Genomic DNA, 26,821 nt, shown 5'->3' on the forward strand with positions numbered 1-26,821 from the left:
CTTCTCCCTGCCTGCTGGGCCCTCATCCTGGCCTGAAGCCCTGACTCTCAGCACCCAGGCCCAGCTCAGCAGAGCCAGTGTAGGCTGCTGGCAGGTGAATGCCCTCGCAGTGCAGTGCCTGGGGCTCCTGCCAGCTCAAACTCGCCCCTCCCCATCTTAGGTCCCACCTCCCGTTTCTACCCCATAGTGTACAGACCCCCCCACCCCCAACTCCTCTCCATGCTTTAAAACCCTTTAATCAAAGTTCCACAAAGGGCTCCCCTTGTATATGTGTATAAAAACAAATCCAGGTCATTCCCTGAAGCAGGAGATAGGAGTAGAGGGTGCAGAGCAGAGCAGGCACAAACCTTCTATGCACACGCCCCGCTCCTCCCACCTGACAGGTCACTCTGCAGTGAAGACTCAGTACAGACTGAATGGAAGGGAAGACCACAGACTGGGGGTCAGGGGAGGAGGGCCCCCTAAGCCTCAGGCACCTCAGACGCAGAGTAGGGATTTAACCCAGCTCTTACAGTCCATCCACAGGGTTTGCACCTGTGGCCCATGTAGTTTTTAATAGCACCCCCTCTTCACACTGAGAAGTGTCACAGTTGGAACGGTACATGATGTGGTCACCCTCTCTTTTGACCACACTGAGCAGTGGAGGTGGGGGATGGGGAGGGCAGGGGGGTGGAGTCCTCTCCACTCACCGTCCCAGCAGGCCCCACCGGTTCTCCCTCACCCCCTCTGCGGTGGGTAGTGCAACCTCCGGCCTGGGCTCCATTGCGCAAGATGCCAGTTGGTTCACAGTGGCCACGGTGCCCCTGTGTACTTCCTGTTTCGGGGCCTCTGGCCAATGAACTCTGGGGACCAGAGTGCAGACAGTGGGAGCCTCAGATTTGCTTAACCTGTTGACAGCTCCTCAGAGAGGTTGCTAGTAGGAGGCAGCTGGGGAAGGCTCCCATGGCCCAGCGGCAGGCAGGCCCAGCCCCAGAGTCCCAAGGTTACAGAGTGAGTCTGACAGATGGGCAGCCTCAGGCGAGATGGGGAAGCTGGGTCCACCACAGTGGGGAGGAGTCTCTCCACATCTTGTCCCGTCTCATGCCTGGGAGGGTGGCACTGGGGCATCTACCCAGTGCCCATCTTGTCCCATCTATGCTGTCAGGTCCCAAGGCTCATGTCCCAGGGAGAGAGGCTGCCATAGAGCTGGAAAGGTGGGGGCTTCTAGGAAGTAGGTCATTTGGCATCTGTAGCTGATGGATTTTAGGTCTCTGCAGTAGGATCCGAGCACCCCACCATCCTTGAGACAGGGGCTGAGCGATCCAATACCTTCTCCCTTCTGCCATGTAGCATCCAGAGGGGTTTAGGGTCTAGCCAGCAGAGGTATCTCAAAGAGTCTGGGCTCAGAGCAGGAGGGAGGAAACCAGGGCTAAGGCCAAGGGACCACTCAGAGAGCCAGCCTTGGCTCAATTGCACCTGCCCCAGGCCCAGCCACAACTGCTCACTGGACCCTAGCTGGTCTAGATGGCCTCAGAGTTTGGAGAGTCTGGGACAGGTTCTGCAAAAGAAAGGAGAACGGAGTGAATATGAGGTTCCTCTGTCCTTCACCCCCAGCCCCATACCATGAGGCTGGGAGGACTCCCCAGGGAGGGTGGGGAGTGAGGCTGATGCCCTGCGGGCCTTGTGGAGGTCATGACCTTGCAGGACATAATGCTGCAAGGGTTAGGAGCGCTCACCGAGGGATGGGAAGAAGACGTCCCCGGGGCCTGGTGGAGAGAGAGGAGTGCTGGGCTCTGAAAGCAGGTGCCGCCCAGACTCCGAAGGCTGCCGCTGGGCCATGTAAGACAGTGGTGGCCGGGGCTTGGCCTCCGGGATCCCCTGGGAGGGCGGAGAGACCTCAAAGCTGGGGTTTTCAATTCCTTGAATGTTGCTGCCAGAGAATCAGAACCATAGGTCATCTGTGCTACCTGGGGTTTGGCCTCTTCCCTCCTGGCCTGCCCCACTTTTCCACACCCCTCCCTTCACCTGTGCCCCCCACCCCCACCCCCGCGCCCCAGGCCTCAGCAGCCTCTCCCAGCAGGAAGGGAGGATCCAGGGCCAGAGAGGGAGGACCATGGGCTACACTCTTCCACCAGCCCTGAGCTGAGAACATCTGACCATCTGCCCTGGGCCCAGACAGGAAGCCCTGGCTCAGAGGCACTTGCAGGACACTGGCCTCAGGAATCTGGGGACAAGTTTCTCTTTGGTCAGTAGAGTTAATGGCATGCAGATCAAATGTCTGCATAGGTTGTCTTGAGCTGAAGGGAGGGTTCTCCTCTCCTCTTCATGCATAGGAGTGGGACAACCTCTGGAGACCCCTCCAACTCTAAGACTCCAGCATGATCGCTAGCAGGAATTCCTTTGACCTGTCTTGAAAATCATCCCTTTCAAACACACAGAGGAGCTCTGGGTTTGGTGTTGCAGGTACCATGGTCAAGTTCCTGAGTGTGGCTCTTTCCTGAGCATGGCTTCCATGCCAGGCTCCATGCTGCCTTCCCACCCAGGGCACACCCACACACACTCCCTACTCCCTATCCATTTCATCCCCCACCTGCCGCCCCACTCCGAGCCCAGTCAGCCTTTGCCCTTGTGGCCTGCAGTGGCCTGACAGCTTTCTCCCTGGGGTGCCCTGCAGGGAGGGGCCACAACTCCAGGTGTGCTGGCCTCCTTTGCATGTTTCAGTATCTGCCCAGCTCAGCTGCTTTCTCCCCCTCCCCCACGCCCAGCCAGCTGACCACTGATGCCCGAAGGTGGGTGCATGGCTCATCCAGCAGCTTCGGAGCTCAGCCTGCTGGGTGATGGGTAGCAGGGAGAACAGCCAGCACAGATGTGTAGGCCTCTGTGGCAGATGGCAGATGCTCTTCTAACCAGCTGTGCTAGGCAGCTAAACAGCAGCCTACAGAAACACCTACTTCATGACAGCCAGCCCAGGACCCAGGGAGGACCAGGGAAGCCATGTTTGTGTTCTGAGCCCTGTCATGGTACAACCAGTCACCGGGGGGAGAGGGGAAAGGATCCTGGTGGAGGGGAGAGAGTCAGTCTGTCCTGGCTGAAAGGTACCCCTCCCCCTTCTGCATCAGCTCTAGCCACAGTTTGGGCATAGACATTGCCCTACAGAGCCACAGGTTGAGGAAGAGGCAAGGAGAGAGAGAGCCTGCCAAGCTTTGAGGCGGGGTGGGGCCAGTTTTCTCCAGAAGGTCTCCATGGGTCTTACCTTTCCATCCGCACCAGCTCCTGGGCACCTGGGGACGGACAGACAGAGGAGTTAGTCACAAAGGGAAGGCTTCCCCAGATAAGACCCCTGCCCCCACTGGCAGACAGCCCTGGGGAATGGGGGCAAGCTCAGGCAGGGCTGTGCTCAGCCCGGCATCCCACTTCTGTTCCTTCAGGAGGCCCGTATGGTGGTGCTCTGCGTGACTGTCCACAGGTGAGCCCTCAGTGAGCGGTCCTTTTTGACTGGTGATAAATGAAACTGGGGCTGCATTTTCTGAGCGTGTAGGACAGCATCTGACCCCAGGAGACCAGAGGTGGCCGATGCTTTCTCTTGTGGTTTGACTCAAGCAGGGTAGGAGCCCCGGGATTAAGGATCAACCAAAGGCCTGGCTTCTACATTTGCTGCTTCTTGTTCAGACATTTGCCACGTTCTGGTCTTTAACCATGATTTACTGGGTGGGAGTGTTGCAAGGTCAGTTCCTAATTAGAAGGTTCCTGGTCCTCTCTGTCCCATCCTCCACATTGCCTAATAGGGTGGCTTTAGAGGTGACATCTCTTAGAGGAACCTTAGGGGGCCTGAGACCCCAGCACTTCTCAGCCATCCCACCACTTTCTGTCCTCATCCACGCTGCTGCTGCCTGCCCCACTCTTGGGGTTCCCCACCCCCCAACCTGGCCACCAACCAGATGCAGCGGCCCCTACTTCCCTCTTTCTTGCAGCTCCCCATATACTCCCACAGATCTTTCTCATTGTAAGAGCTCTGCTGCTGATTACTATGGGGAAACAGATGGTGGGGGAGGGCACAAAAACAGAACACGCAGGGGAAGTTGCACAAAAGTTCCTGAAATCTCCGCAGTATCGGAATCATGGCTACCGTTTACTGGGTGACTCTGCATTGGGCCTCGTGCGATGCTCTGTGCTCCCTCAGCTCATCCTCTCCCCCGCCCTGTGGGGTAAAGATTGTTGGTCCCACTCTAGAGCTGGGGAAACTGAGCCTGCATTGAGTACTGGATAGCTTCCACACCCGTTGGCCTCTGTGGCAAACCACCTTCCTCAGGGCTCCCAACACGTTCTCTTTCTTGAATGCTGAGTGCGGCTTATTCCTGAGCATGCTCCCTGTGCCAGGCTCCGTGCCAGCGTCCTGCTCGCGTGCACAAATACACTGCCCGTCCACTCCATCCCCGACCTGCTGCCCTGCTCAGGGATCCAGACCTGCTCGGCCTCTGCCCTGTTGCTGGATTCCTGGCATTTCCCAGGTGACTTCTGCTCCCTTCCTTCCAGCAGCTGCTTCTCTAGCATCTAAATCGAGAAAAATGACCCAAATCTCCACTCCCTCTCCTTTTCGCACCTGGTTTCTCTAACATCATCCCCTCTGGCCTCTCTTGTGTCTGTCTCTAAGTCTTCAGTCAGACAATTCATTTCTTCTTTTTTTTTTTGGAGGGCGAGGAGGGACTGTCCTCAAAAGTACTTTTATTAGGAGATAAATTATTGACACTTTTCTGTCCATGTTAAATGTGCTGTGTTAAATCTGGAGACAAGGTGCTGCGGGGTGGCTGCCTGTCACAGTCTCAGAGCACGCACTCAACATTGCTTGCAGTGCAGCCCTCACTCGCCCACTGTATGCGCTGGCTCCCTCTTTCAGTCCAGCTCATCAGTGTCCAGCTCCTCTGTCCCTTCCTCTGGGAAGTCCTCAGACTGAAGGTGTCCCAGTGCATGCAATAGGGGAGACCAGGCTGACCCCAGGCTCCCTGTGTCCACAGGACACCCTCACAATGTGCAGGCCTGGGGGTGTCCCCTCTCTGATTTTCCTTCCTCCAGCCTGGGACATGGGCAGAGCCTTAGGTCCACCTCTGGGGACCGTGTGAGGAAGGACGTGAGGCAACAAAAGCAGGAACAATCCCCCCACCATCCTCTGCCCCGAATTTGTTTTCTAGTTCCTGTTCCCTGACGGAGGCAGTGGTCTGGAGTGAGGGGCACAGAAAGCACCTCTTTATCTGGGAGCTGAGCCTAGCGGGCATGTCTCCCTCCTCATCCCTTCCTCACCTCCATGGAAGTGCTACATGGATGAGCAGGAGCTGACAGCTGCTCTGTAGCCATTTCTCTCCCTGGTTGAGCCCCTGGGTCCTCTTTCTGCTCTAATGCCTTTATCGGTCTTCCCCCCACCACCACCACCAACCTCAAGGTATTTCTCAAGGGAGGCTGCGGGGGCTTTTGTGAGAGGAATATGGATGTCTTGAGAATAAGGGAGAAATGGCCACAGCCCCTGAGTGATCCACTGTGGGGCTCCAGGCTGGGCCCCCAGGAGAGAGGGGTGTCAAGTTGTTACGGTCCCGCTAAAGGAAATTAGGGGTGAGCCACAAGCCACCTGGTGACAAAGCAGTCCTCCCTCAGTTACCTTCTGCAGCCAGGCAGATGGGAAGAGGTGGGGGAGGCGATACAAGGGCCAAGGGCAGAGGACTTCCCACCCTACAGCTCCTGGAGGACTCGGACTGGCCGAGGCTCATGGGTGGGGTCAGAGGAAGAGCATGGGGCACTGTCACCTGCAGAGGAAGCTGAAAACGTGTTTGTGGCCATGACTTGAAGCCTGGCTCCACCACTTACTCGCTGTGTGGTTCCTTTAGCAAGTTATTTAACCTCTCTGTGCCTCAGTTTGCCCAGCTATAAAATGGGGAGAATGGTGGGATCAAACTGGTAGAGTTGTTATGAGGAATAAGTGGAGAATGCATGTGACAGGTTGGCCTGGCACCTGGCACAGCAGCCCTCCCAGTCAGGGGTTGTTAGCTGTAACATTCATGCTGATGAGCAGTTTTATGATGTGGTGGGATTATATTCCCTGGGAAAGCCTGAGTTGAAAGCTCTGAGTTTGAGTCCCAGCTCTGCCACTTAGTTAGGTAACATATGGTTAGCTAGTTAATCCCACTGATTTTAGGTTTCTCAGCTGTAAGAGGAAGGAGTTGAACTAAGTTGTCTCCAAGATCCCTCCAAGTTCTAACAATCTGAAGGTCATTTTTGTCCCAACGATTACTGTGCTAATTACAAAACAGGCCCACCCATGCACTGAAGCAGATCCCCAAAGGATCTCTGAGTGGCAGCATTTTTATAAACCCATTTGAACTACTCCATATGATTGTTCATTCATTCAACAGATATTTATTGAGTGCCAAGCCAGCAGTGCTGGGGCTGGTGGGCACTCAGGCCCCAGAAATGACACACCTGGTCCCCTCCTCTCCCTGCCATTGAGCCCAGCTCCTCGTAGGGACTGTAGCAGCTCCCATCCCTGGTACCCAGAGGAGCTGTGCCTGCCTCTTGCCTTTGCTAATCCAAGAGCCTGGGCTGCAGGTGGGGCAGGTCACTCGCAGCCCTACCCACCCTACCGCGCCGGGATACTCACGGCGGTTGGTGGCCACCTGCCTTTGCTTGTAGACCAGGAGCAGGATGAGGGGAAGGCAGAGGATGCCTACGATGCAGGCGCCCGTAGCCAGGGCGGCAGCCGTGATGTCTGAAAGGGCAGAGAGGCAGCCAAGGTGAGGCCCCATTCCCACTGCTCCTCCTCAGGGAAAACTGAGACCCAGAGAGGAAAGGCCAGGCAGGAAGGGAACCCACCTTTACCCAGACCCTCAGTGACCTGCAGAGGCACAGAAGGTCTGGGAACCCCATTTCAAAGAGAGCCCTGTGCCTCCCCCACAGTGGCCCAGAGCACAAGAAGTGAGGCCGGGCACTTACGGTTGAGGCAGCACCACGGGAGAGAGAAAGTTCTCATCCTGGCCCACTGGGGGCAGCTTGTTCCCTGAAAAGGGACCGCAGGCCTTTCACAAGACCCATGCCACAGAGGTCAAGGCCACAAGGAGTCCAAGTGATGAAAACTTTTGGAAATAGTGGCAATGGTTGCCCAACAAGGTTAAGTGTATTAATGCACTGAAGCGCACACTTAGAAATGGTTAAAATGGCAAATTTTATGTCATATATGTTTTACCACAATTAAAGATAAATGAATAAAAAGCTGCACTCATGCCCTGAGAGATGGGTGGAGCCTCTAGAAGTGATCTCACACATACAAGTCGTGGGGAGAAAAACGGGGCGGGAACTAGAAAACCGTGATCTTCGTCTGACATTTTTAAATTTTAAACTTTCTAAATTACACAAACACAAATGTATAAGTTAAAAAATATTAAAATTTTCCTCCTCCTCCTCTACCCCAGCCCCCCAAAGCAGTCATCACTGTCCGCAGTTTTCTTGTGTGTGGCCTAGATATGCTCCTTGTGTGTAGAGCATTTACACGATACGCTTTTCGTATGACACTTGCTTTTCCCACTGAGCACAGTTGGACATCTCTCTGTATCAGCACAGAGATCTACCTCATTCTGCCTAGGGCTTTATCACGTGGCTCACCCAGAATCTATTGAAGCAGTCACCTATTGGTGGGCATGTAGGTTGCTTCCATTTTTCAACATAACTAATAAAGCAGCAATGGACTCCTTGGGTATGCATCTTTGCTCTCTCAGGCAAGTACATCTGCACATAAATTCTTCCCAGTGAAAGTGCTGAGCCAAAGAGGATGTGCATTTTCTTTTAGGCGATTGCTAAATTGCCCTCCGCAAAGGTTGTACTGTTTTACGATCCCACCAGCAGCGTGAGAGGCTTGATTTATTTTAGTCCATCTGCTGACTCCAGGAGTTTAGCTGGGAACAGCCATGCCCTCAGAACCACAACCAGCATAAACGCATTTCCTTCCCAATTTTAGCCCTTCCCAAAACGTGGGCCAAGATGCCTTGCCACAGTGTCAACTTGGCCCCAGGGAGCTCTGAAAAGGTGGATGGGCTGTGGTCTCAGTGCTGCCTTTGCACTAGTATTTGGGAATAAGGGCTGTCTTTATCTCATTGTATTGTGAAACAACCTGATGGTGTAAACAAGCATGGGGGTGGGGGGGTGTTCACACTGCGGAAGAGAGCAAACTGTTTTCAGGTACTTTAGTGGTACAGGAACAGTTGCTGTATGTGAACTGCAAAGCAAGTTCAACTCCACATTAAAGCAGGTTCCCCGCAGATCTGAGCAAGGCTGCATTTTGACGAGGAATATTGAAAGTAGAAGCAGTCTATAATTCTATAATTTCTAAACCTCATCATAGGACCTTACTGTGGGCACTATCTGAGAAGCTGGTTGCAAAGCGCTCTTTTCCAGTCATCACAGCAGGTCTCCCCTGGACTGGTACTAAGCAACATTTGGTGCCGTTAGTCAGGCCTCACTTACTCCAGCTCCCTGCTGGCCGTGGGCTTGGCCTGACCCCCTGCTTGACTCCTGTGCCCAGGCAAAGACGCCCCCTCTGTGGCCCCTTGAGGGGATCAGGATTTGGTTGCCTTAAAACCTGAGCTGAGAGTTGAGGCTGGGGCCCAACTGCCCTCTGAAGCCATGGGCCCCCTTGCAGAGCCCAGCCTCACCACAGCTCCCCACCTCGCACACCAAGTATGGCCATCCTCCTTGCTAGCCATCCAGAGCCAGGCTCATCCTTGGAAGGTGACCAGGCACAGGCAGAGGCAGCTGCCAGACCAGCACCGAGCAGTATGCCCGGCCCTTACACAGCAGGGTGGGATGGGAGGGGCCCCGTGTGCCCAGCGGGTCTTTGTCCAGGGCCTGCAGTACCCCGTGGGTGTATCCAGAGTATGGAGCGTGGTTGGATTCCCCAGGGAAGGGGCTAGATGAAAGCAGACCAAACATCCTGCTGTGTTGGGGGTGGGAAGGTTGCTTCACGGGGAGATGGGCTGCCCAGTGAAAAACCACAGCCCCTCAGCAACTCAGGACTCCTTGGGCACTCACTTCCTCAGTCTTATTCCTCTCCTGTCACCTCCCCCGACCTCAGGCTGACTTGGGATTTCAGATGATTTCATAGACCAGCTACCCTCCCACTTCCCAAAGATAGCATTAGGAGACCAGAGCTGCAGTTAGAACAGAAGCACTCAAAGAGCTTCTCGGCCGGAAGTTGATCAGGTACCAAAGCTGGCTGTGAGGCACCTGTCCTAGAGCAGGGACTGGGGTCTTTCCAAAGGTAAGCAGCAGTGGAGAGCGGTACCCAGCAGCCAGCCCGGGGCCCACTAAGCACATGGGTCACCAGGCAGATGGCTCTAAGCCATTAGAAAACAGGATATGTGTCCACTGCCTGTTGCCATCTACTTGCCATGGTGCCTTGGCACAGGAGAGTGGATGAGCTGACTTGGGAAGCCAGGCCCAGCATTCTGCATTAGAAGGGATACCAGCCATCACTTCCACAGCACTTACTCTGTGCCAGGCACGGTTCTTAGCACTTTACATATAGTACCTAATTTTAGCCTCATGACAACCTGAAAATTACGTACAATTATAATCATCTCTATTTACAGGTGAGAAAACTAAGACACAGAGAGCTTAAGAAACTTGGCTGATTTCAGGGTCTGTGCTCCTAACCACTTCACCACACTGCCTTTCACTAGAATAAACTCATTCAGATTGCAACCATGGCCCACACAGTACTTAATTTTTTCTTTAATTGAGAGTTATGTAAAATCTGGACTTCTGACTCTGCTTGAAAATGTAGTGGCTCTGGCAACCCTGAGTCCCCTCCGGGCTGCAGCAGTTGGAACCGCACTTAGAGACTGGCAGCTGGGCACTCAGCGCAGTCTCCACCCCTCCCTCCCGTCTCACTCGCCAGCTCCCTAGCCCCTGGGGCATTTGAGTTTTTGATCCCTGAGTCAGCCCCTTAGATAACACTGAAAGGGACGCACTTGCTCCCCTTTCCCAGTGGACACATGGTGCCCAGAGCGTGGAAGAGCTGCCCAAAGCCCCCACACCTCACGTACAAGTAGAGCTGTGCTGCTTCTCATCTGAGGCCTCAGTGCCAAGACTCCACCTCAGCTGTAGTCTCCAGACCTCCAGAACCAAGCGTCTGGAAGGGGATTAGAAGGAGATTCCAGAGGTCATTAAAGCTACCCCCTGCCCTCAGCAGCCAGGACAGAAGCGCACATGTCCCCTTGGCCCTCAAGGAGCCAATTCACTGTGGACAGTAGCTCAGGAACGCAGGAGCCAGGGTGGGGCGGCACACCCCCTGAATTGGAGAGGAAGGAGAATGTCACAACCTGAGAGCAGAGGCGCCCGCCCAGCAAGGGAAGGCTCACCCACTCTTGACAGTCAAGTTCAAGGTTCTGCCTCACCCTCTGGCTCCTATCAGCTGCACTCCTAGGATTTCCCAGGTGACTTCTGCTCCCCTAATTCCAGCAGCTGCTTCTCAAGAGTCTAGATCAAGAAAGATGAACCAAATCTCGGCTCCCTCTCCATTTTCCACCTGATTTCTCTAGCATCGTCCCCTCTGGCATCTCTTGTCTCTGTCCCCAAGACTTAACTCCTATAACTAACTTTCAGAAAGTCAGTGTTGACAGAGGGCAGGGCGGCCCAGCACTCAGGCAGGTTTGCATACTAAGAATCAGGCATTCTGACATCTTCTCTTGGCTCTGGGTCTGAGAGACTGGGAGCAAGTCCCTTCACCTGTCTGAACCTCAGTCTCCCCATCTGTGAGATGGGGCGATGGCAGAGGAGACTGTCTCCAGGGCAGCTCTGCAGGAGCTCCCGGGGGAAGAAGTGGGATGGGGCTGCTCAGAGTGGAAGGAGCAATGGGGCAGTGAGCACTCATGTGCCCACCAGGTGAGGCTCAGCTGCCCTGTGCACAGGCACACCTGTGGGCAGGCACAGTTGTGAGACTGCTGCGTGGGAAGGTAGGGGCCACTCAGAGGCCCCTCTCCAGCCTCACCAGGGAGCTGCTGGTGGAGGAAATGAGGACAGCAGCGGCTTGGTGCCAAGGCCACACGTGAGTTCTGCGGTGTGAGGGAGAGGGACCTGAACCAGAGAGGTTCTTAGTTCCATGTGGGTCTGGCTCAGACCAAAATGTGTGTTCTAATTTTGTTCCTGGCTAGTCCTTTACTGGTTCAGAAAAACAGTAGTTTGAGTAGAAAGTCACTGTGGCTTTGGCGAGGGCTGTAGTTGAGCTGTCGCCACCCTGGCTTCAGTCTCCGTTGTGTCCTCCGGGAGACCAGGGAGCAGTGTGCACTTTTGTATCCCCAGGGCCCAGGCAGAGGCCTGTCCACACTGCATGCCCAGTAAATACTGGTGGATAGAAGGCTGTGGGAGCTGAGACCCTCCCCTCTCAGAAGAGTGGGCCGCCCCTAAGACATCTCCCTTTTGCCTGCTGTGTCCAAGCTGCTGGGCATTCTTGCCTGGCCTCTGAGGGCCCAGGCGCCCCCAGAGCAGCACCCCCACCCCCCATAGGGCACCTCTCTGGGCAAACACCAGGGGACAGTGCATGTCCAGTCTCCTCCCCCGAGCTGGGATTAAGGTGAAGCAAGCACAGTCCCAGCTGTGCTACACTTGTTGGCTGTGGGAATCTGGGCAAGTCATGTCACGTCTCTGGGCCTCCATTTCCATGTATGTGAAGTGAAGATGGTGCTGTCTACTTCCCAGTGTCCTTTTAAGAATCCACTGTGATTATACTTGAAAGGACTTAGCACAGTGCCTGGCACATAGCAGAACTCCAAGACGGGTAGTTCTGCTTCCCTTCTTGAGCCTCTCCCTCCTCCCTCCCCGACACATAAGAACAAGGACATTTTAAGTAGCTGAATCCAAGTCAAGAGGACCCCCCCACAGCCCTCCAACCATCCCGTGTGGCCAGAGGGCTGGCAGGCAGGAGCGGCGCCCACTGAAAACAAGCTCAGCAGCCTGTGGCACCCTGTACCTGCCAGGGCGCAGCCCCACCTAGGGAGTCAGGAGCAGGACTCTGGGAGCCTGTGCCCTCAGGCTGTGGGCCTTGGGAGGACAGTGGGCTCCTAGAGGCCGGAGCCCAGTGGCTCAGGTGAAGGAGGAAGCAAAGCGGGGGCAACAGCAGAAGAAGCAGAATGAGGGTTCCGCGAGCTGGAGTAGGGAGGCCAGAGTTCAGAATGGGGTCCTGGATGAGGACAGAGGAGAACAGAGAACCCAGAAGGGCCAAAAGGGTGGTCCCTTACTTTCACTCTCCCTGGGAGAGGGTGGGTATGCGATGCACTTGGATGGTGCTTCTTTGCCTGTGGGAGCAAAGAGAAGGATAATTAGGTGGACATTAGGCCCAGGAGGCCAGGGAGGCTTGTCCGGGGAGGTGTGCCCCTCTCCTGTCACAGGTACTCATGCTAGTGCCCACTTGGTAGCGCTGGCCCAGCTGGAACCTGCACCCCCCCCCCCCCACGCACACACAGGCATATTCCCACCACACAGTTGCGCGTGCCTGCCCGTTCTTATGCCACCCCCAGTGGCATATGCATACCTGCTGGCACCCATACCTCCATCCAGTCTACAGCCCCTTGCACTCTCACCTGGACAGACACACACACACTCATGTGTTCCCCAACAGCCATTCGACCATTCACCAACTCATGCCCCAGGTCACATATCACGGCCGTGGTATTGTCATGAGCAGTCACACTCCCAGCCCAGGTTCATACACCCTCTCCCATTAAAAAGTCCCACTGTCATAAACAGAACCACATACGCCCTTCCTTTCCATCACACTCAGCTAACCAGAGAGACTGATACATAAATCTGCCCACACCGTGGCCACCTTGTCTCACACATGCACCCCTGGAGTACCACTCATATAGCATCGTACACCCTCCAGCAGTGTCACACACGGTCACACCATCAGTTACACAGCACCAGGCCCCACAGTCACACTGGCCTTCTCTCCGCCTTTCCTTCCCCTTCCAGGTGGGCACACACATTATCCCCACAGTGCCACCACCCACAGGCTATCCCATCCAGGAAGCCCTCACCTCTCTGCACCTGTAGCTCCATAGCACCGTGGACCCTCTGCTCCGGGTGGTGGTGCCTGATCTCCACCACCAGGCAGCAGTAGAGGCCGCCATCCAGTGAGGTCAGGTTGTGCATGGTGATGGAGAAGTTGCCATGGTGGTCAGAGACCCACTCCAGCCCATGGCGCTGGGCCAGATCCTGGCTGGTGTTGGCGGCCTGGTGGCTACTGTGGTGCGGGTGAAAGTCCTGGAATGTGACGTTGCGGATGGGCCGGCGCTCCGAGCAGGCCTGAACTTCGCCCCAAGAGCTGCGGTACCATGTCTTGTAGAAGGTCACATCATGCCCTTTGGCCACAGGGCCCAAGAGCCTGCAGGTGAGGGTGACGTTCTGCCCCTCAGGACACACGTACAAGGAATACGGCGTGGTGACCTTGAAGGCTGCCACCAGACCTGCTCAGAGAGACGAGAGCCTGTCACCTGCCTGAGCCAGCGCCACTCCCAGTGCTCCCATGGTGGGGAAGAACCTTGGCCTGGGGCTCCAAAGATGTGGGTTCTCCTCAGCTGTTCCCCAGACGCAGGCGCCAGGCAAGTCAGCTGAACTCCCAGAGCCTCAGCTTCTTCTTTAGCTCTTGAACCCAACTCCATCCCAGGCTGTCTGAGAAGAGTCCCAGGAGCTTCCCCAGTGGGGGACCCTCCACCCTGGAGAAGCTGGACGAGGCGTGGGAAAGACTCTGGGCAGGCAGCAGACTGGGCCTGGCCAGCATGTGTCCATCTCCTAGGTGGAGCATGCGCCCTGGCTCCAGCTCCGCCCCCGCCCCCCGCAGGTACCATGGCTCTGCCCACATCTGGCCCCTGGCGCTTCCAGCCTCCATGCACAGCACTATCAGGTGGGAGGCAGGATGGGGAGCAGAAAGGCTGTTTTGGAACAGCAGCCCTTTGTCCTTGAACACCCCTCTGGGGGGCATCAGCACCTTTTGGCCCTTCCCACTCCTGGGGCTAGCCATGACTTCCCATCGCCTCATCAGTGAGCACTAATGGAGCACCTACATGTGCAAGGCCTGTGCCAGGTACTACATCTCACCTGGATGCTGAACATGTGGCCTCCCCTTGGGAGCTTAACAACCTAGCTGCATTCATGACAAAGTAACCCCACGGGCTACACTGATGCCGGCCTTCAGGGCACTTGGAGGAGGAAGGACATAGCCTTCCTGGGGATGGTCAGGAGACTTTCTGAAGCAGGTAGGGTCTTCAGGGTTGATGGACAAACAGGATTTCAGCAAGTGGAGAGGGTGCCCTGGGCCAGGCGGTGGGGAAGCAGGAAAACCCATGGCGTCTGAGGGACAGGGACAGAGAATACAGGAAAGGTAATCTCGTCCCTGCACCTGTCTGCCACCCCGTCTTCTCAGAAGTGGTTTCTAGTTCCTTTGGTTGTCAGTAAGCAAATGAAGCAATCCCCTGGTCCTCCTTACCCTCCCCAGTGCCCCGGCACTGACCAGGGCGGGGTCCCGGCTCCTCTATCTGCTGTGGGAGCTTCAGTTTCCTCATGTATGCAGTGAGAAAAGGATTAGCTACAACACAGAGTCGTGAGAGGACTGAACGAGGGAAAGACGAGAACACGAGATGTGAGCTGGAATGCCGTCTGCAGACAGAGGAGGGACAGCTCCGATGGTTAGGCGTTAGTGATATTTTAATTTTAACTGGCACCTGAGGGGCTGTTGTAGGGCATGGAAGGAGAGTTAGGAAATATGTACAGAGTCCAAATGGATATGTTCTTTTGATTGCCATTGCCATTGCCTGAGCCCAAGATAACGCCACTTCCTCCTCCAGGCGGCCCTTCCTGCCTTTAGAGCCCAGGACCCACCAGCAGAATGCAAAGCCGTGCCCACTCAGGAGGGAGGCAGCCTGCTATAGCTTTGGAATTGGCCCAGCCTGCACTGGAGTCCAACAGCTGTGAGTCACTTAGACGCTGAGCCTCAGGCTCCTCACTATAAACCAGAAACAAAAACATGGACCTGCCTGCCTGCTGGAGTTGAGCAAGATTAGGAATAATTTACGTGAAGTGCCCCGAAAAGTGCCTTAGTCATCAGTGCTTGATACATGGGAGCTAGATAGGTCTCTAATTCACTTCAGCAATACAAGAAACATTTCCTAGGAGTGAAAACAGTTCTACATAATAGAATGGAGAAGCCAGCTTCAAGTTCTTTCCCACCAAGGTGTGAATGATTGATAACAGCTTGTGTCCAATCTTGGAGTGCCTGCCTATTTAAAGCAGGGTATGAGGAGGCAGCAAAGCCATGGCCCCAAAGAATATGTCTCCATGGGTGGAGTTTTAGGCCCCAGAAGGCAGGGAAGACAGACACATACCAGCGCCTCCCACTCACCCCACCCACATGTGAGAGGGAACCATGCCTGGGAGCCCCAGATTTTTGGAAAGTCATTGCCAAGGTGAGTAGAGATTTCAGAACTTCTTTAGTAAGAAGCTGGTTTCCTCCCCAGGCAGAAACATAGAAGCCCAGAGAGGGAAAATGGTTCATCTGAAGTTCTAGAGGATGTAAACTCAGAACCTGGAGCATGGGGGCTTCAGTAAAGTAGGATCTAGTTAAAACCAGAAGAAGAAACAGAAATAGCACATATTGTGTGCTATGCTAAGCACTTTATGGGCATGTTTATCAACCCTATAAGGTAAGTGTTGCTTTTATTCCCATTTCATTATGAGGAAACTGAAGCATAGAGATGCTAAGCAACTCACTGAAGATCACACAGCAAATAAATGCTAGAGTCAGAATTCAACCCAGGCAATTAGACACTAAACTGAAAAAAAAAAAGGTTCAGAAACTGGCAGCCCACAGGCCACATCCAGCCTTCAGACACATTTTATTTGACCCTCAAAGTATTTTACATTTTTTTTTGAGATGGCCAACATTTAAAAACCAGGAATTTGATATAAAAATTCTGACTTCTAGCTTCTCTTTGAAAATCAGAAGATTAACACTAGACCAGCTTTCCTACAAGGCACCCGTCAGCTGGGGCTGAGTAGCAGCCTCCCCTTTAGACAGGGCACTGCTGTTCCAGTTGCCACAGTCCCCACTACTCCCTAATGTTTCCACCTGGCCTGCTTCACTCTCTCACCATATTTGCTTGGCCCTGTAGACATCTGAGTTTTTGACCCATGAGTGTGGCTCCTTGGGCTAGCCAGGGAGGGACTCCACTGCCCAAGCCTAACGTCCTACAGATATGACCCTCAGGCTCAGAGAGGAGAAGATCCACCCAGTAGAAGGTCCTCAGTAGAAGCCTGGAAGAGCAGGGACTAACCAAGTCTCCTCCTACTGCCAACCCATTAATCTTACCCCCTCAGCAGGCTTGGTGGAAGAGGAGCCCCAGACAACCCAACTGTGGCTCGGGCTCTGTCCATGCCAGCCTAGACTTCCCCTCCGCAGGCCTGTGTGGGGTGCATGTGGCCACAGAACCATGGCTGTGCCAGTAAATGGAAGTGGGGAGTAGCTAGGAAAAGGGATCTTTCAGGCATTCCCAGGAAGAACAAAAACCTACCCAAAGAGTGGACCCTGGAGTTATCTCTGCCCTGCACTCCCCTTCCCACAGAAGGCCATGTGGCAGTCCCACCAGCACCTCTCCCAGCTGGTGCCCTGTTTGCCCTTCTCCCAAAGTCATCTCCAGCTTCAGAGCTACCCCAAGGCTGGGAGCAGAATCCAGATCCAGCAGCATTTGCACAAGCACACCCACCTTGGGGGCTTTCTGGAGGGCTGGCTGAGTAGAGTCCAGGGCTGCAGGTCTGGGGTGGGTGAGGGGAACAAGCAGAATAGAGGTGGAGGCAAATGCAAGAAGTGGAGCACAAAGCTGAGGTGGGTAGGGACTGCTAAATAGATAGAGGTGTGGATGGGGTGGGGCCAAGATGTGGGCAAGGTGGGGTAGGTGTCGATGTGAACAGGGAGGTGGGGCAGGGTGGGAGCAGCAGGGCCTCCAGTGGGGCACAGCCCAGGACCTCCAGGAGGGCATCAGGCCCACAGCCCTCAGGGTCCAAGCAATGGTGGGAAAGACCACAGAATTGCCTGGACAGCAGTGGGGAGGGGATTTTCAGCCCTAGAGGCAATTTCCTTGAAAACCCACAGGGGGACACAGTGAACTGGGGTTCAGAGACAGTGACAGGGAAGTGACTGCCAGTGGATGCTTCTCTGGGTGACTCCTTCCCAGACTCCCCTTCCCTGAGGACGACTGTGTGCAGCCCAGACTCAACAGGGGATTGCTCAATCCCCATCACCCCACATGCCCCAGAAGGACCTCTTCCCCTTTTAGAAAAAGGAGAAGCCACACCGGGATTCAGGTTTGGGGGGTGGGGGAGAGTGTTCAGTTTCAGCAAAAGGATCAGATAGGAGTAGGCCAAGAGTCCTCAGGGTTTTGTCCTGGGGGGAGAGAGAACATCCCATTTGTCGTGTCTGAGACCCCAGCCAGGACAAGGCCCAGGGCAGCCTGTCCTTGAAAGGACACTCAAGGACACAGCATTGAGGAAAACAGCACACATGCCCCACGCCATCCACACCTGCGCACATGCATATTTGCTATCGGGGTATAGATAGCCTGGCTGGAATTACAATTATTTGGCGGGAGGATGTTGTTTATTGTTGGGAGCAGATCCTTTTGGACACCTGGGTCATTGTCAGAGAGTGGGGAGAGTGGGTGGGGAGGAAGGCCTCTGGCTCCATGGTGGCCAACAGCATGTAGAACAGGAAAATAACCCCAGTCCTGGGCCTTAGCCTGTGCCGAGGCAGGAACCATCCAGCCATTGTGCTGCTTTGGGGCCCACACCCCCATCCTGGCCCCCACCTGCCACTGGGGAAGGAGACAGAAGGACCTGGAGGAAGAATGCTGTGAACCTGGAAAATTCCAGGTCTCAGGACTAAAACCTCGGTCTGGGCAGTCAGACCCCTGGGCCCCAGTCCCCACTTAGCCATGCCCTTGCTGTTGCCCTGGGGCAGGTCCCATCTGTCTCTGGACCTCCCTTTCTTCATCTTATCTTGCTAGACTCCTCACATTCCTTGGCACCTTCCAGCTCTGAAACCCTATGGCAGGAGGGAAGGGCTGTCTCCTCAGGACAGAGGAGGGGGGCAAGAAATGAGCCACAAAGGTGATCCCGGGAGTTAACGAGCGCTTCATACGTATTCGGGCTTGCTGAGCACTTCATATTCATTTAATTCCCATAAGACCCCCTGACATAGGTAGTATTATGCCCATTTTAAAAATGAGGAAATGGGTTCAGAGAAGTCAAGCGGCTTGCCCAAGGCCACACAGCCCTATATGGCTGAGCTGAGATCCTGGACACACCAGCACTGCAGACAGGAAGAGCTCCTCACTGGCCAGTGGGCAGAGCTACACCTCATCCTCCAGCTGCTTAGAGCGGGAACTGACCTTGAAGTGACTCTGCACTCTCCACGCAGCCGTCCTTGCTCTGTCTCAGACTCAAACTGAAAACATCATTGTTTCATTCCACAAATATTTACCGAGGTCCTAACAGGAGCCAGGTCCAAGGCACAGAGGCTGTGGGGGTGCTGAGTTCCATAAGGGATGTCCACTCAAAACTGAGTCCTGCTTCTGCTGCTCTCTAGCTGTGGGACCCTCAGCCACAGTGGGGTCAGCCTCTTGTAAAAGCTTCAGTTCCAGCACAGGAAAGGAGTTCTTGTTTGGTTTCATCTCAAGAGGCTAGTTTTCATGACCTTTACCTCTTTCCACCCAGCAGGCGCCTCGTGAAACCCTGTGGGTATGCAGGGGATGGGTGTGTGTGGGCGTGGACAGGCCTGTGTATTTTCCCTGATGGGGCATGAGCTTAGCCTGCAGTTGCCAAGGCAACGCCCTAGCCTTTGGAGGTGTGTCCCCAGCTTGATTAGTCAGCTGGGAGGCCCCACCCAAACAGCTGAACTCTGTCCCACTGCTAGGGCCTGTAAATAAACAGTTACTGATGGCATGCTGTTGCTGGCCCTGTGCTAGATGCAAAAGGCCAGGTTCTTACCCTCAGAGGGGGCCCCCAACAGACATGGACCTGGTCTCCAGCTCCCTTCCAGGCCCTGTCCCCCAGGATGGTCCATGGAGGTTATAGGGAAAGGCCAGGCTCCATCTTTATCAAGATGCAGAGTGTAGAGGGAAAGAGAGGCAAGGACCAATCAGGACTGAGTCTGCCATCACTGAGCTCCAGGAAGTACCCCGGGGTGAGGGGCTGAGGGCCTGAAGCCGGCAAGTCCACCCATGGGGCTCTGTGGCCAGCAAGGACAAAGGACATCTCAGATGTGTTTATTGATACCTACCCCCGCAGGAAGTGTCCATTCACATCGGAACAAGGAGTCCGGGAAGGGGAAGCCAGGCTCTATTGGAGGAAGCGACACTTCCAGTACCTTGAGAAAGCATCCATGCATCCGGGGCTGGAGGCTGCCAGCCAGCATGCCTCCCCAGGGAGGGCCCAGGCGCCTGGCCAGAGGCCCTGCCAGTGGATGCTTCCCTGGATGACTCCTTCCCAGACTCCCCTTCCCTGAGGACGACTGTGTGCAGCCCAGACTCAACACCCTGTGCTCTGAAGACTTCCTAAGCTTCAGGTACAAGTCTTTTTGTGCCCTCCCCTCAGTGCAGGAGGCTCAGTGGTAGTAGTAGTAGCTGGCACTTACTCTGTGCCAAGCCTCATCATTATCACTTTTACATGGATTCACTTATTTAATCCTTCCTCCCTGTGAGGTAGGTACTATTATCATCTTCATCTTACAGGCGAGGAAACTGAAGCACAGAGAAGTTAAGTAACTTGCCCAGAGTCTCAAAAATAATAAGTGGTGGTGCCAGGATTTGAACTCAGGCAGTCTGGCCATATAGTAGGTCTGGAGGGTAGCGGTAGCCAGGGATTGCCTGGAGGCCCCACCTCCTTCCTGCAGATGGACAGATGGCCTGGCCAATGAGGGCTCAGCTTGCCTGGGCCCTTGCCAGTGAGGTTACAAGCTCCCTCTCCCTCTCTCCCTGTGGTTACTGGGATAGCTACTCGGCCCCAGCATAGAAGAGAACCCGGCTCCAGCTGCTGTATGTATTTGAACGCTGCATTTATTTGGGGAAGGCTACACGGACTGGGAGAATTCAGGACTGTATGAAGTCCAGAGAGGCCCTCTGACCTTGCCCTGGCCTCTTAGGATGGGGAGCACTGCCCTCTCTCCCCTCCTCCCTGCCACCAGCTAACCCTCCCCACAGTGGTGGGTTGCCTCCGTGGTGAAGGAGAGGAGCTGACAGCATCTGCAACACAGGTAGTTTTCGTTTCACGGCATTAAATAACGTCGAATCACATGGAGGGAAGCATATTCCCTTTTCGATTCTTTCAGTCCTGATTACATCAAAGAGAAAGTCCCAGTTTGATGCCAGTATGTCTTCAAAACATCTCTTTCACTTGCTAAGCTCCCTTTTTTTTTTTTCTTTGCAAGGGACAGTGGGTTTCATGCTCAGAGCCTCCCCCAGGCTATGGTTTCCCACTAGAATTTAATACCCTTATTTGGTTTTCCTATTATGTACTTTCATGATCTTGTTCTATTTACGGCAAGTGATACTGACTTTCCATTTATGGCAGTGATATAAAGTTTCCTTTTAAAATCTATTTACTTAAATAAGAGAATGAGTAGATTTAAAGAAAAAAATAAGTACATATGACAGGCAGATACTGCAGAAATCCCACAGATGAGGAGCCAGTGACCGTAGCTTGGGAAACACCATCATGGAACCACCCTTCAGAAGGGAGTGTCAGCCTCGCTGAGACCACGTCACCCAGCGGCCCAGGGCTCAAATAAAGGGGGAGCTGTGTTCATGGTCCAACAATGAGTGGACAGCAGGGGCCAGACTTGACCCCAGGTCTCCATGGGAAATAAGATCCTCTGTAAAAAGGTTAAGGACTGGGCTCGCTTGGTCAGTAGCAGAGCAGCTTCATTCCTGAATTATTGACAGGACCAATGGTAGCCATTGTCTTTCTCTGGGGATGGTCAGCCAGAGTAAATCGGCTGAATGTAAAGATCAGTTGCAAAAAAGACCCCACTGACTCGAGCAAATCCTGGGCCCAGCTTGCCTTGAAGTTGCAAAGTCCCCATCTCTGGGGAACCTTAAGAGGAGAATCTACAGGCACCCCCATGGACATTTCACACTGTGCCTACAGGTGCTACAGGTGGCTGGGCCCAACCTGTGTGTCCTTCAGACCTCCAGGATTCTAGGGAGTCCTGTCCCAGTGAAGCCAGCCAGTGTCTTCCCATGCCCTGGGCATTCTGCAGGCCCTGTAGGGAGCAAGGAGCTCAGATGGAGAACCAATGGCATGTGGCCTCCAAAAGCCAAGAAACAGCATTCACCAGGTGCAAGGCACTTGTCAAGTGTTTGTGACTGGCTCTTCACAGCAGCCCTCTCAGGGAAGTGCTATCGTCACCCCCATCAGAGAAATGAGGGAACTTGCTCACAGATGCTGAGTAACTTGCCCAAAGTCACAGAGCAGTAAATGGCCACCTTAGGATTTGAACATAGGTCCGACTGACTCCCAGAGCCAGACTGTGAAGTAACAGGGTCTTAGAGGAAGCCCTGGCATGCAGGGCACACAACTGCAGGTCCCTTGCTTCACCGCTCCCACACAGGGTGCCATCAGGAAGGCCCTGGGCGTGCCAGTGCTGCTGCTAAGGGGATCTGAGGGTCCACCGGAAGCTGCATTGCCAGTCCCCAGTTCACCTTCCCCTGGTAAGGCCACACTGTTCCTAGATGAATAGTTGGCCTAAAACCTGGGGCCTCAAGCTCAGTATGTGGGGCTTAGTCAATGCGGGTTGAAGGGGTCACTGCCAACAGACCAGATAGGCACCTTGCTCTTGTCTTTCCCTCAGTCTACTTGGGCCTAAGACCCCATATGTGTATGCATGTAGGCAGGTAGCCTCTTGCAGCTTCCCAGCAGTGTACCTCCAGCCTGGTCACCCTCTGCTAAGGAGGTCAGGCCCCAGCGGAGAACATTTGCCCAACTTGGGGGGAAACAGGAGCAACCAGCCCAGCTCAGCAAGGGACTCCCCAGTATCACTGGGGGCCCCTGGCATTGGGTAGATGCCCCCTCATGCCCCTGCGCTGGCCTCAAGGCCATTTCTCCCCACCCCAGGTTGTGGATTTCCTAAGAGCTGGACATTGATGTGTCACAGGCTTGCACCACTGGGTTACTCAATGAAGCCCTGCAGCTCTGTTTACCATGAAAGGCAAGATGAGGCCTCCCCTCCCTGGACCCAGTGCACCTCGACGTGCTAGTCCCAGAGTTTGGGGCTCCTGGGTCAGCCTATGAGGACCTGGCAAGGACAATAACTTCTGCACGTCCTAGGAATGCCAATAGGGGAAGAAGAGGCTCTGCCACCCTTGGGGTCCCCTGGGTCCTGGCTCCCTAGGTGCCTCCCTCCACCCCTCTCACCCTGAATCAGGCCCAGGAAAGGGCGTCTGCAACTTTTCCTGGGCTCCTGAGCACCCGAATCGCCACCTCCACCTCACCTTCCCAGGCATAAAGGCTTTGACCTTGAGCAGTCCTGCCCAAGGTGACCCAGCACCTCAGCAGGCTGCTGAGCAGGTCTTTCCAACTCACAGACCCTCCTGACCATGCCTGCGCCCAGGCCTCCTGTCTGTTATCTCCCTTCTTGCACATTGTACAAGTAGTAGGATGAATATTCATTAGCATGCCCATATTACAGTTAATACTGAGTCCCAGAGTAGTTCCGAACTCAGAAAATTCTCCTGGCTCCTTTCAGTGGAATGCTGCTTCAAGCTCTAATTATCTCCCTGAGCTGGGCCCAGGAAGAGAAGGAGTACCAAGCTGTTTGAGGAGTCAAGACCTCTGGGGGTGAAGGCTCCTGGCTATGTAGACACTACGGAGCAAGGGGCTCTGAACCTCTCTGCTGCTGGCCACTCTGCAAGCTGGGTCCCTCGGCCCTAGTTCTCTAGAAGTGAGTTTCCCAAATTGGGGCTGCTGAACAGAGAGCAGCCCAGCCAGGGGAGGGCAGGGAGGGGTCAGAAAACAGAAAGGCCTCTCCGGTCACTGGGGGAGGATGGGCGGGGCAGGTGGTCTGTGGTGGGTGGGGTGCTGGCCTTCCTGCCTGCCACCATCCCCTGCTCCTTCTGGAAGCCAGGCCCTGCCATGAGCCACAGCCTTGGTACTGAGGCTGCCCCTGCCTTGGGCTTCATCCTGGGGAGCATCCAGGCCAGGGCTTAGGCAGCTCCATGGGGTATGGGCTCCCTCCTCATCAGAGGCCCAGGCCAGCCTCCCAGTGCTGAGATAATATGCTGCCTGCAGGTACCCCAGTTTGTTTCTGAGGTGTTTCCAGGTTCTCTCAGCCTCCTTCTCCTCTTGCTCTTACCCTGTCCTCCCCCTCCTTCTCCTGACCCACCCATTGGGTCCCTCTGCCAAGCTCCCCACCTCCCTCCTGCCTCCCTCCAACTCCCTCCATGACTCACACTTTCCCTGGGCCCTCCCCATAAAGTTTAGTTCCACAGGCTGCCTGCTGGCCCCCTCTTCCCTTGAGATCCAGCCACTTCAGTTCTAGGCAGGCAAGAACCAGGGCCAGGCTACGGGTCCCAAGACCTCTGCCCTCCCTCCAGGAGCCCCTGTGTCCTGGCCAGGAGACCACCTGGAGCTGTGACAGTCTGGACTTTGGAAGAGGAAAGTGGCACCTCTCTGGGTAGGGCTCCTGTGTTTGAGCTGAGGAAACTGAGTCCAGAAGGATGCCCTAAGTTATCCAAGGACCCAGAAGGGGCTCAGGCCGAGCTGGGAAAGTTGGCGCATCCTTCCCCAGTGCCCGACAAGGGTCCCTGAGCTGCAGCTTTGCTAGGAAGCCAGGAGTCAGCTAACCACTCAACTCTCAGCCTTCAGATCCTCAGGATAGGGACCAGATGGGCACCCAGGTCTGGGAGTAGACAAGTGCCCACACTGACCAGTGCCCACCAAGGCTCAACCAGGAGTGCCACCAGAGTACAGGGCACTGGCTGAGAGTACCACACCCCCTGTGCCCTGAGAGATCCTGGAGCCCTGATGCAGGAGGGGCAGGGTGATGCCACAGGTGTCAGAAGCCAGTGGCATCCGCTGGAACACACCGGGGCTGTCCCCACCGTGTCTCTTTCCTTTCTGCCGAAGTTGCTCTGGGCTCTCTGGGCAGGGAAGGGTTGGACAAGCAGCTGTCAGAGCTTACAGATGTGCCCACTGCCCAGCCAGGGCACTTGGCAGAGACGCTTCTGCCCCCTACCAAGTGGTCCCCACAGCCTCCCTGCCGCGGGGCGGGGGTCACGGCAGGCTGAGGGGGCGCCCGCAAATGGCCTCTCACTCCCCCACCCCGCCCGCTGTGCCCCCCAGGGCCCAGGCTCCCGCCGACCTTACCTCGGGAGGCAGCCAGGAAGAGAGCAAGGAGCACGGGCCCCCAGCGCCGGCCGCGGGCCTCCGGGAGCCAGGGGACGCCCATGTCGCCGTCGGGCGGAGCGGGGCGGCGGGCGCGCAGGGGACGCCTGTGCTCTGGGAGCGGGCGGGACGCTGCCGGCCGGGAAACCTCCGGGCTAGCGAGTGCCGAGCCGCCAGCGCCGCGGGCGCCGAGAGCACCCGCTCCGGGGCCCCGCAGCGCCCCCGGGGGGCCGTGCGGGGCACTGCCGCTCCGGAGCCCCGCGGGAGGGGCTTCCCTGCGGGCTCGCGCTGCGCCCCGCCCTCGGAAGGGGAGCCGGCGGGTGTCCCTGCGAGGCAGCTCCACCTGGTCGCCGTTTAAAGCCCTTTCTACTCTCCCCCATTCGTGCCTCGGGAGATTTAGTACTGTCGCACAGCCTGAGAAGTGTATCTGCGTCTAACTTAGCACAGTACTAATTATCATAGCTCTGCCCTCACCCCCAGCCTCTGAGTTGTCTGGAGCAGGACTTGTACCCACCGTCCTCTAGCCCAGCCCAGGGCCTGGCAGGAGGAAGGCATTCCCAGTTATTGAAGGAAGAAAGGGGGAGAGTGAAATCTAACTTTTATAAAGAGCTAGGCAAGTTGGAGCAGGCTTGACGGTAGATTCCAGAGCCTGCAACACTCTTGTGCACATGCACACACACACACAGATGTGGCACAGGCACAGGAGGAGTACACAACAGATTTGGCACACCTCTACACTGGGACGCACGTGTGTGTGCAACATCTGGTAGTGTCCCCCACAGAAAATCATCAGCGCTCCACTCCCCCAGGCCCCAGTTTCCCGTCTCACTGCGCGCCATCTCTCACTCCCTGTGCCCTGGCTAGGCACAGAACGCTCTCGCACACCCCCACCTCTAGTCCTCTGCTCTTGCACCCCCACCCAGCTCTGGCACCGCTGACCCTGTCTCTCTCCTCTCCTCTCCTCTCCTCCAGATTCTTCGCATCTCTCAGAGCTTGACGCAAGTCCTTCCCCTTCACGAAACTCCCTGGACTTCCCCTGAGGTCCCCCTCCAGTCCTGACACTCCACAGTCCCTTCTGCCATCCCACCATCACACTGGGGTTAACAACCTGTTGACCTTCAGCTGGGCTCATCTGACCTCCTGAGCTAGACTATGAGCCTTTGGGGGCCAGGGCCCTCTCCTTGATGTTTCCGAGTCCCTGGCACAGAACTGGGCATGGAGAAGGTGTTTGTTCATCTAAATGAACAAACTGATGGATAAGTGATTTCCTAAATGGAGGATTGGAGGTGACAGTGGCTAGGGCCAGTGATGGGGGACAGAGAGGACACAGCCATTGTACCCAGTTTACCTCAGCGTGGCTGAAGCTTCCAGGGGCTTTGTTGGCCCATTAAGGGTCTTGAGCTCACAGGTGACCGCCAAGCTGAAAGACAGAGGACAGCCAGAGTCCACCTGGGTCAGGAATCAGAGTAACAGAACTGAAAGGTAGCCAGAAATTCTCGGTGCCCTATAGGTGGCCTGATCCAAGTCAGAGGCTCTCTGAGAGCTCTCAGCCCTCACTCCTGGGGCAGGGAAGGCTACAACAGAGAAAGGGTGGGCGTCAAGCTATTACTAGATAATCTTGTGGAGGGCCAGTCACCCTGGAACCAAGGAAGCCCCTGGGATGGGAGCCCCAGAGACTGCCAAGACATAACCCAGGTCCTTGGTCATGATCCTGACCTTGTGATCCCACTTTGGGAGACAGCCCAAGGCCCTTCCTGCTGGCAAAATGTGAGCTCTTCCAGCTAGAGAAAGCACAAAAGCAACTGAAATCGGGTGGGTACTGGGCCCTCTTCCCACCCTGGCCATCCTCCAGCAGAGGTGAGGTGGGGTCACTCGAAGATGAACCCTGGAGCCCCTCCCTACCTCTCCCCCTCTTCCTGCCTGGCTTTGCCCAGAACACCTTTGAAAACAGACTCTCTCTGCCCCAGGCCTGGAAGGTGGGTGAGGAGAGCCTGGGAATAGGGGGAAGGAAGCAACTGCCCTGCCAACCCCGTTCTCAGAGGGTACAACACCTAAGCTGGGCCCAGTGCCGCTGCCCTCCGCTTCCTTCCTCCCCACCACTGCGCCTCCTGGGTCTGCGTCAAGGTGAGACACAGAGGCATTGCCCAAGGGGTGGGCATGGGCCAGAAACCTCAAGCACTGTTTCCTCAATGCCAGGGCAGGAAGGGCTCAGCTGAGAGGGCCTTTAGGGCACTGACTTCCTCACTCCAGAGCCAGAGGGGGTCAGACCCACCTTCCTCTCACATGCTCAGGCCTGGGCCCAGAGAGAAGGGGCTCCATGGGGCAGCTCCTTTAGAACCTGCCCCACCCCCCAGCCCCTGCAGCCTGCACTATGGTTAACCCACTT

General features: G+C 55.5%; 2 protein-coding genes across 4 annotated transcripts in view; one reads left to right on the forward strand and one right to left on the reverse strand.

The window, feature by feature from the left end:
* The window catches only part of CDH23 (cadherin related 23), a 77,399-nt gene that overhangs the window by 12,624 nt on the left and 37,954 nt on the right, over positions 1–26,821 (forward strand). The gene's annotated exons all lie outside the window — the stretch shown is intronic.
* On the reverse strand, positions 509–24,846 carry VSIR (V-set immunoregulatory receptor). Its single transcript, XM_023644595.2, has 7 exons — positions 24,418–24,846; positions 13,047–13,475; positions 12,249–12,305; positions 6,623–6,730; positions 3,233–3,260; positions 1,716–1,909; positions 509–1,537 (listed from the first exon to the last, which is right to left on the reverse strand). Exons 1-7 carry the CDS (start codon positions 24,497–24,499, stop codon positions 1,500–1,502), a joined length of 936 nt encoding a protein of 311 aa, XP_023500363.1. The 5' UTR covers positions 24,500–24,846; the 3' UTR covers positions 509–1,499.

This window comes from Equus caballus, chromosome 1 (genome assembly GCF_041296265.1).
Source record: "Equus caballus isolate H_3958 breed thoroughbred chromosome 1, TB-T2T, whole genome shotgun sequence".
NCBI classification, from domain to species: Eukaryota; Metazoa; Chordata; class Mammalia; order Perissodactyla; family Equidae; genus Equus; species Equus caballus.

Excerpts from the sequence above, each read along its gene's own strand:
- VSIR (XM_023644595.2), bottom strand. The coding sequence starts at position 24,499 with ATGGGCGTCCCCTGGCTCCCGGAGGCCCGCGGCCGGCGCTGGGGGCCC. Across the intron at positions 13,476-24,417 it reads CTTCCTGGCTGCCTCCCGAG|GTCTGGTGGCAGCCTTCAAG; the intron begins GTAAGGTCGGCG and ends CTCTCTGAGCAG. Across the intron at positions 1,910-3,232 it reads GAGCTGGTGCGGATGGAAAG|CAACATTCAAGGAATTGAAA; the intron begins GTAAGACCCATG and ends ATTCTCTGGCAG.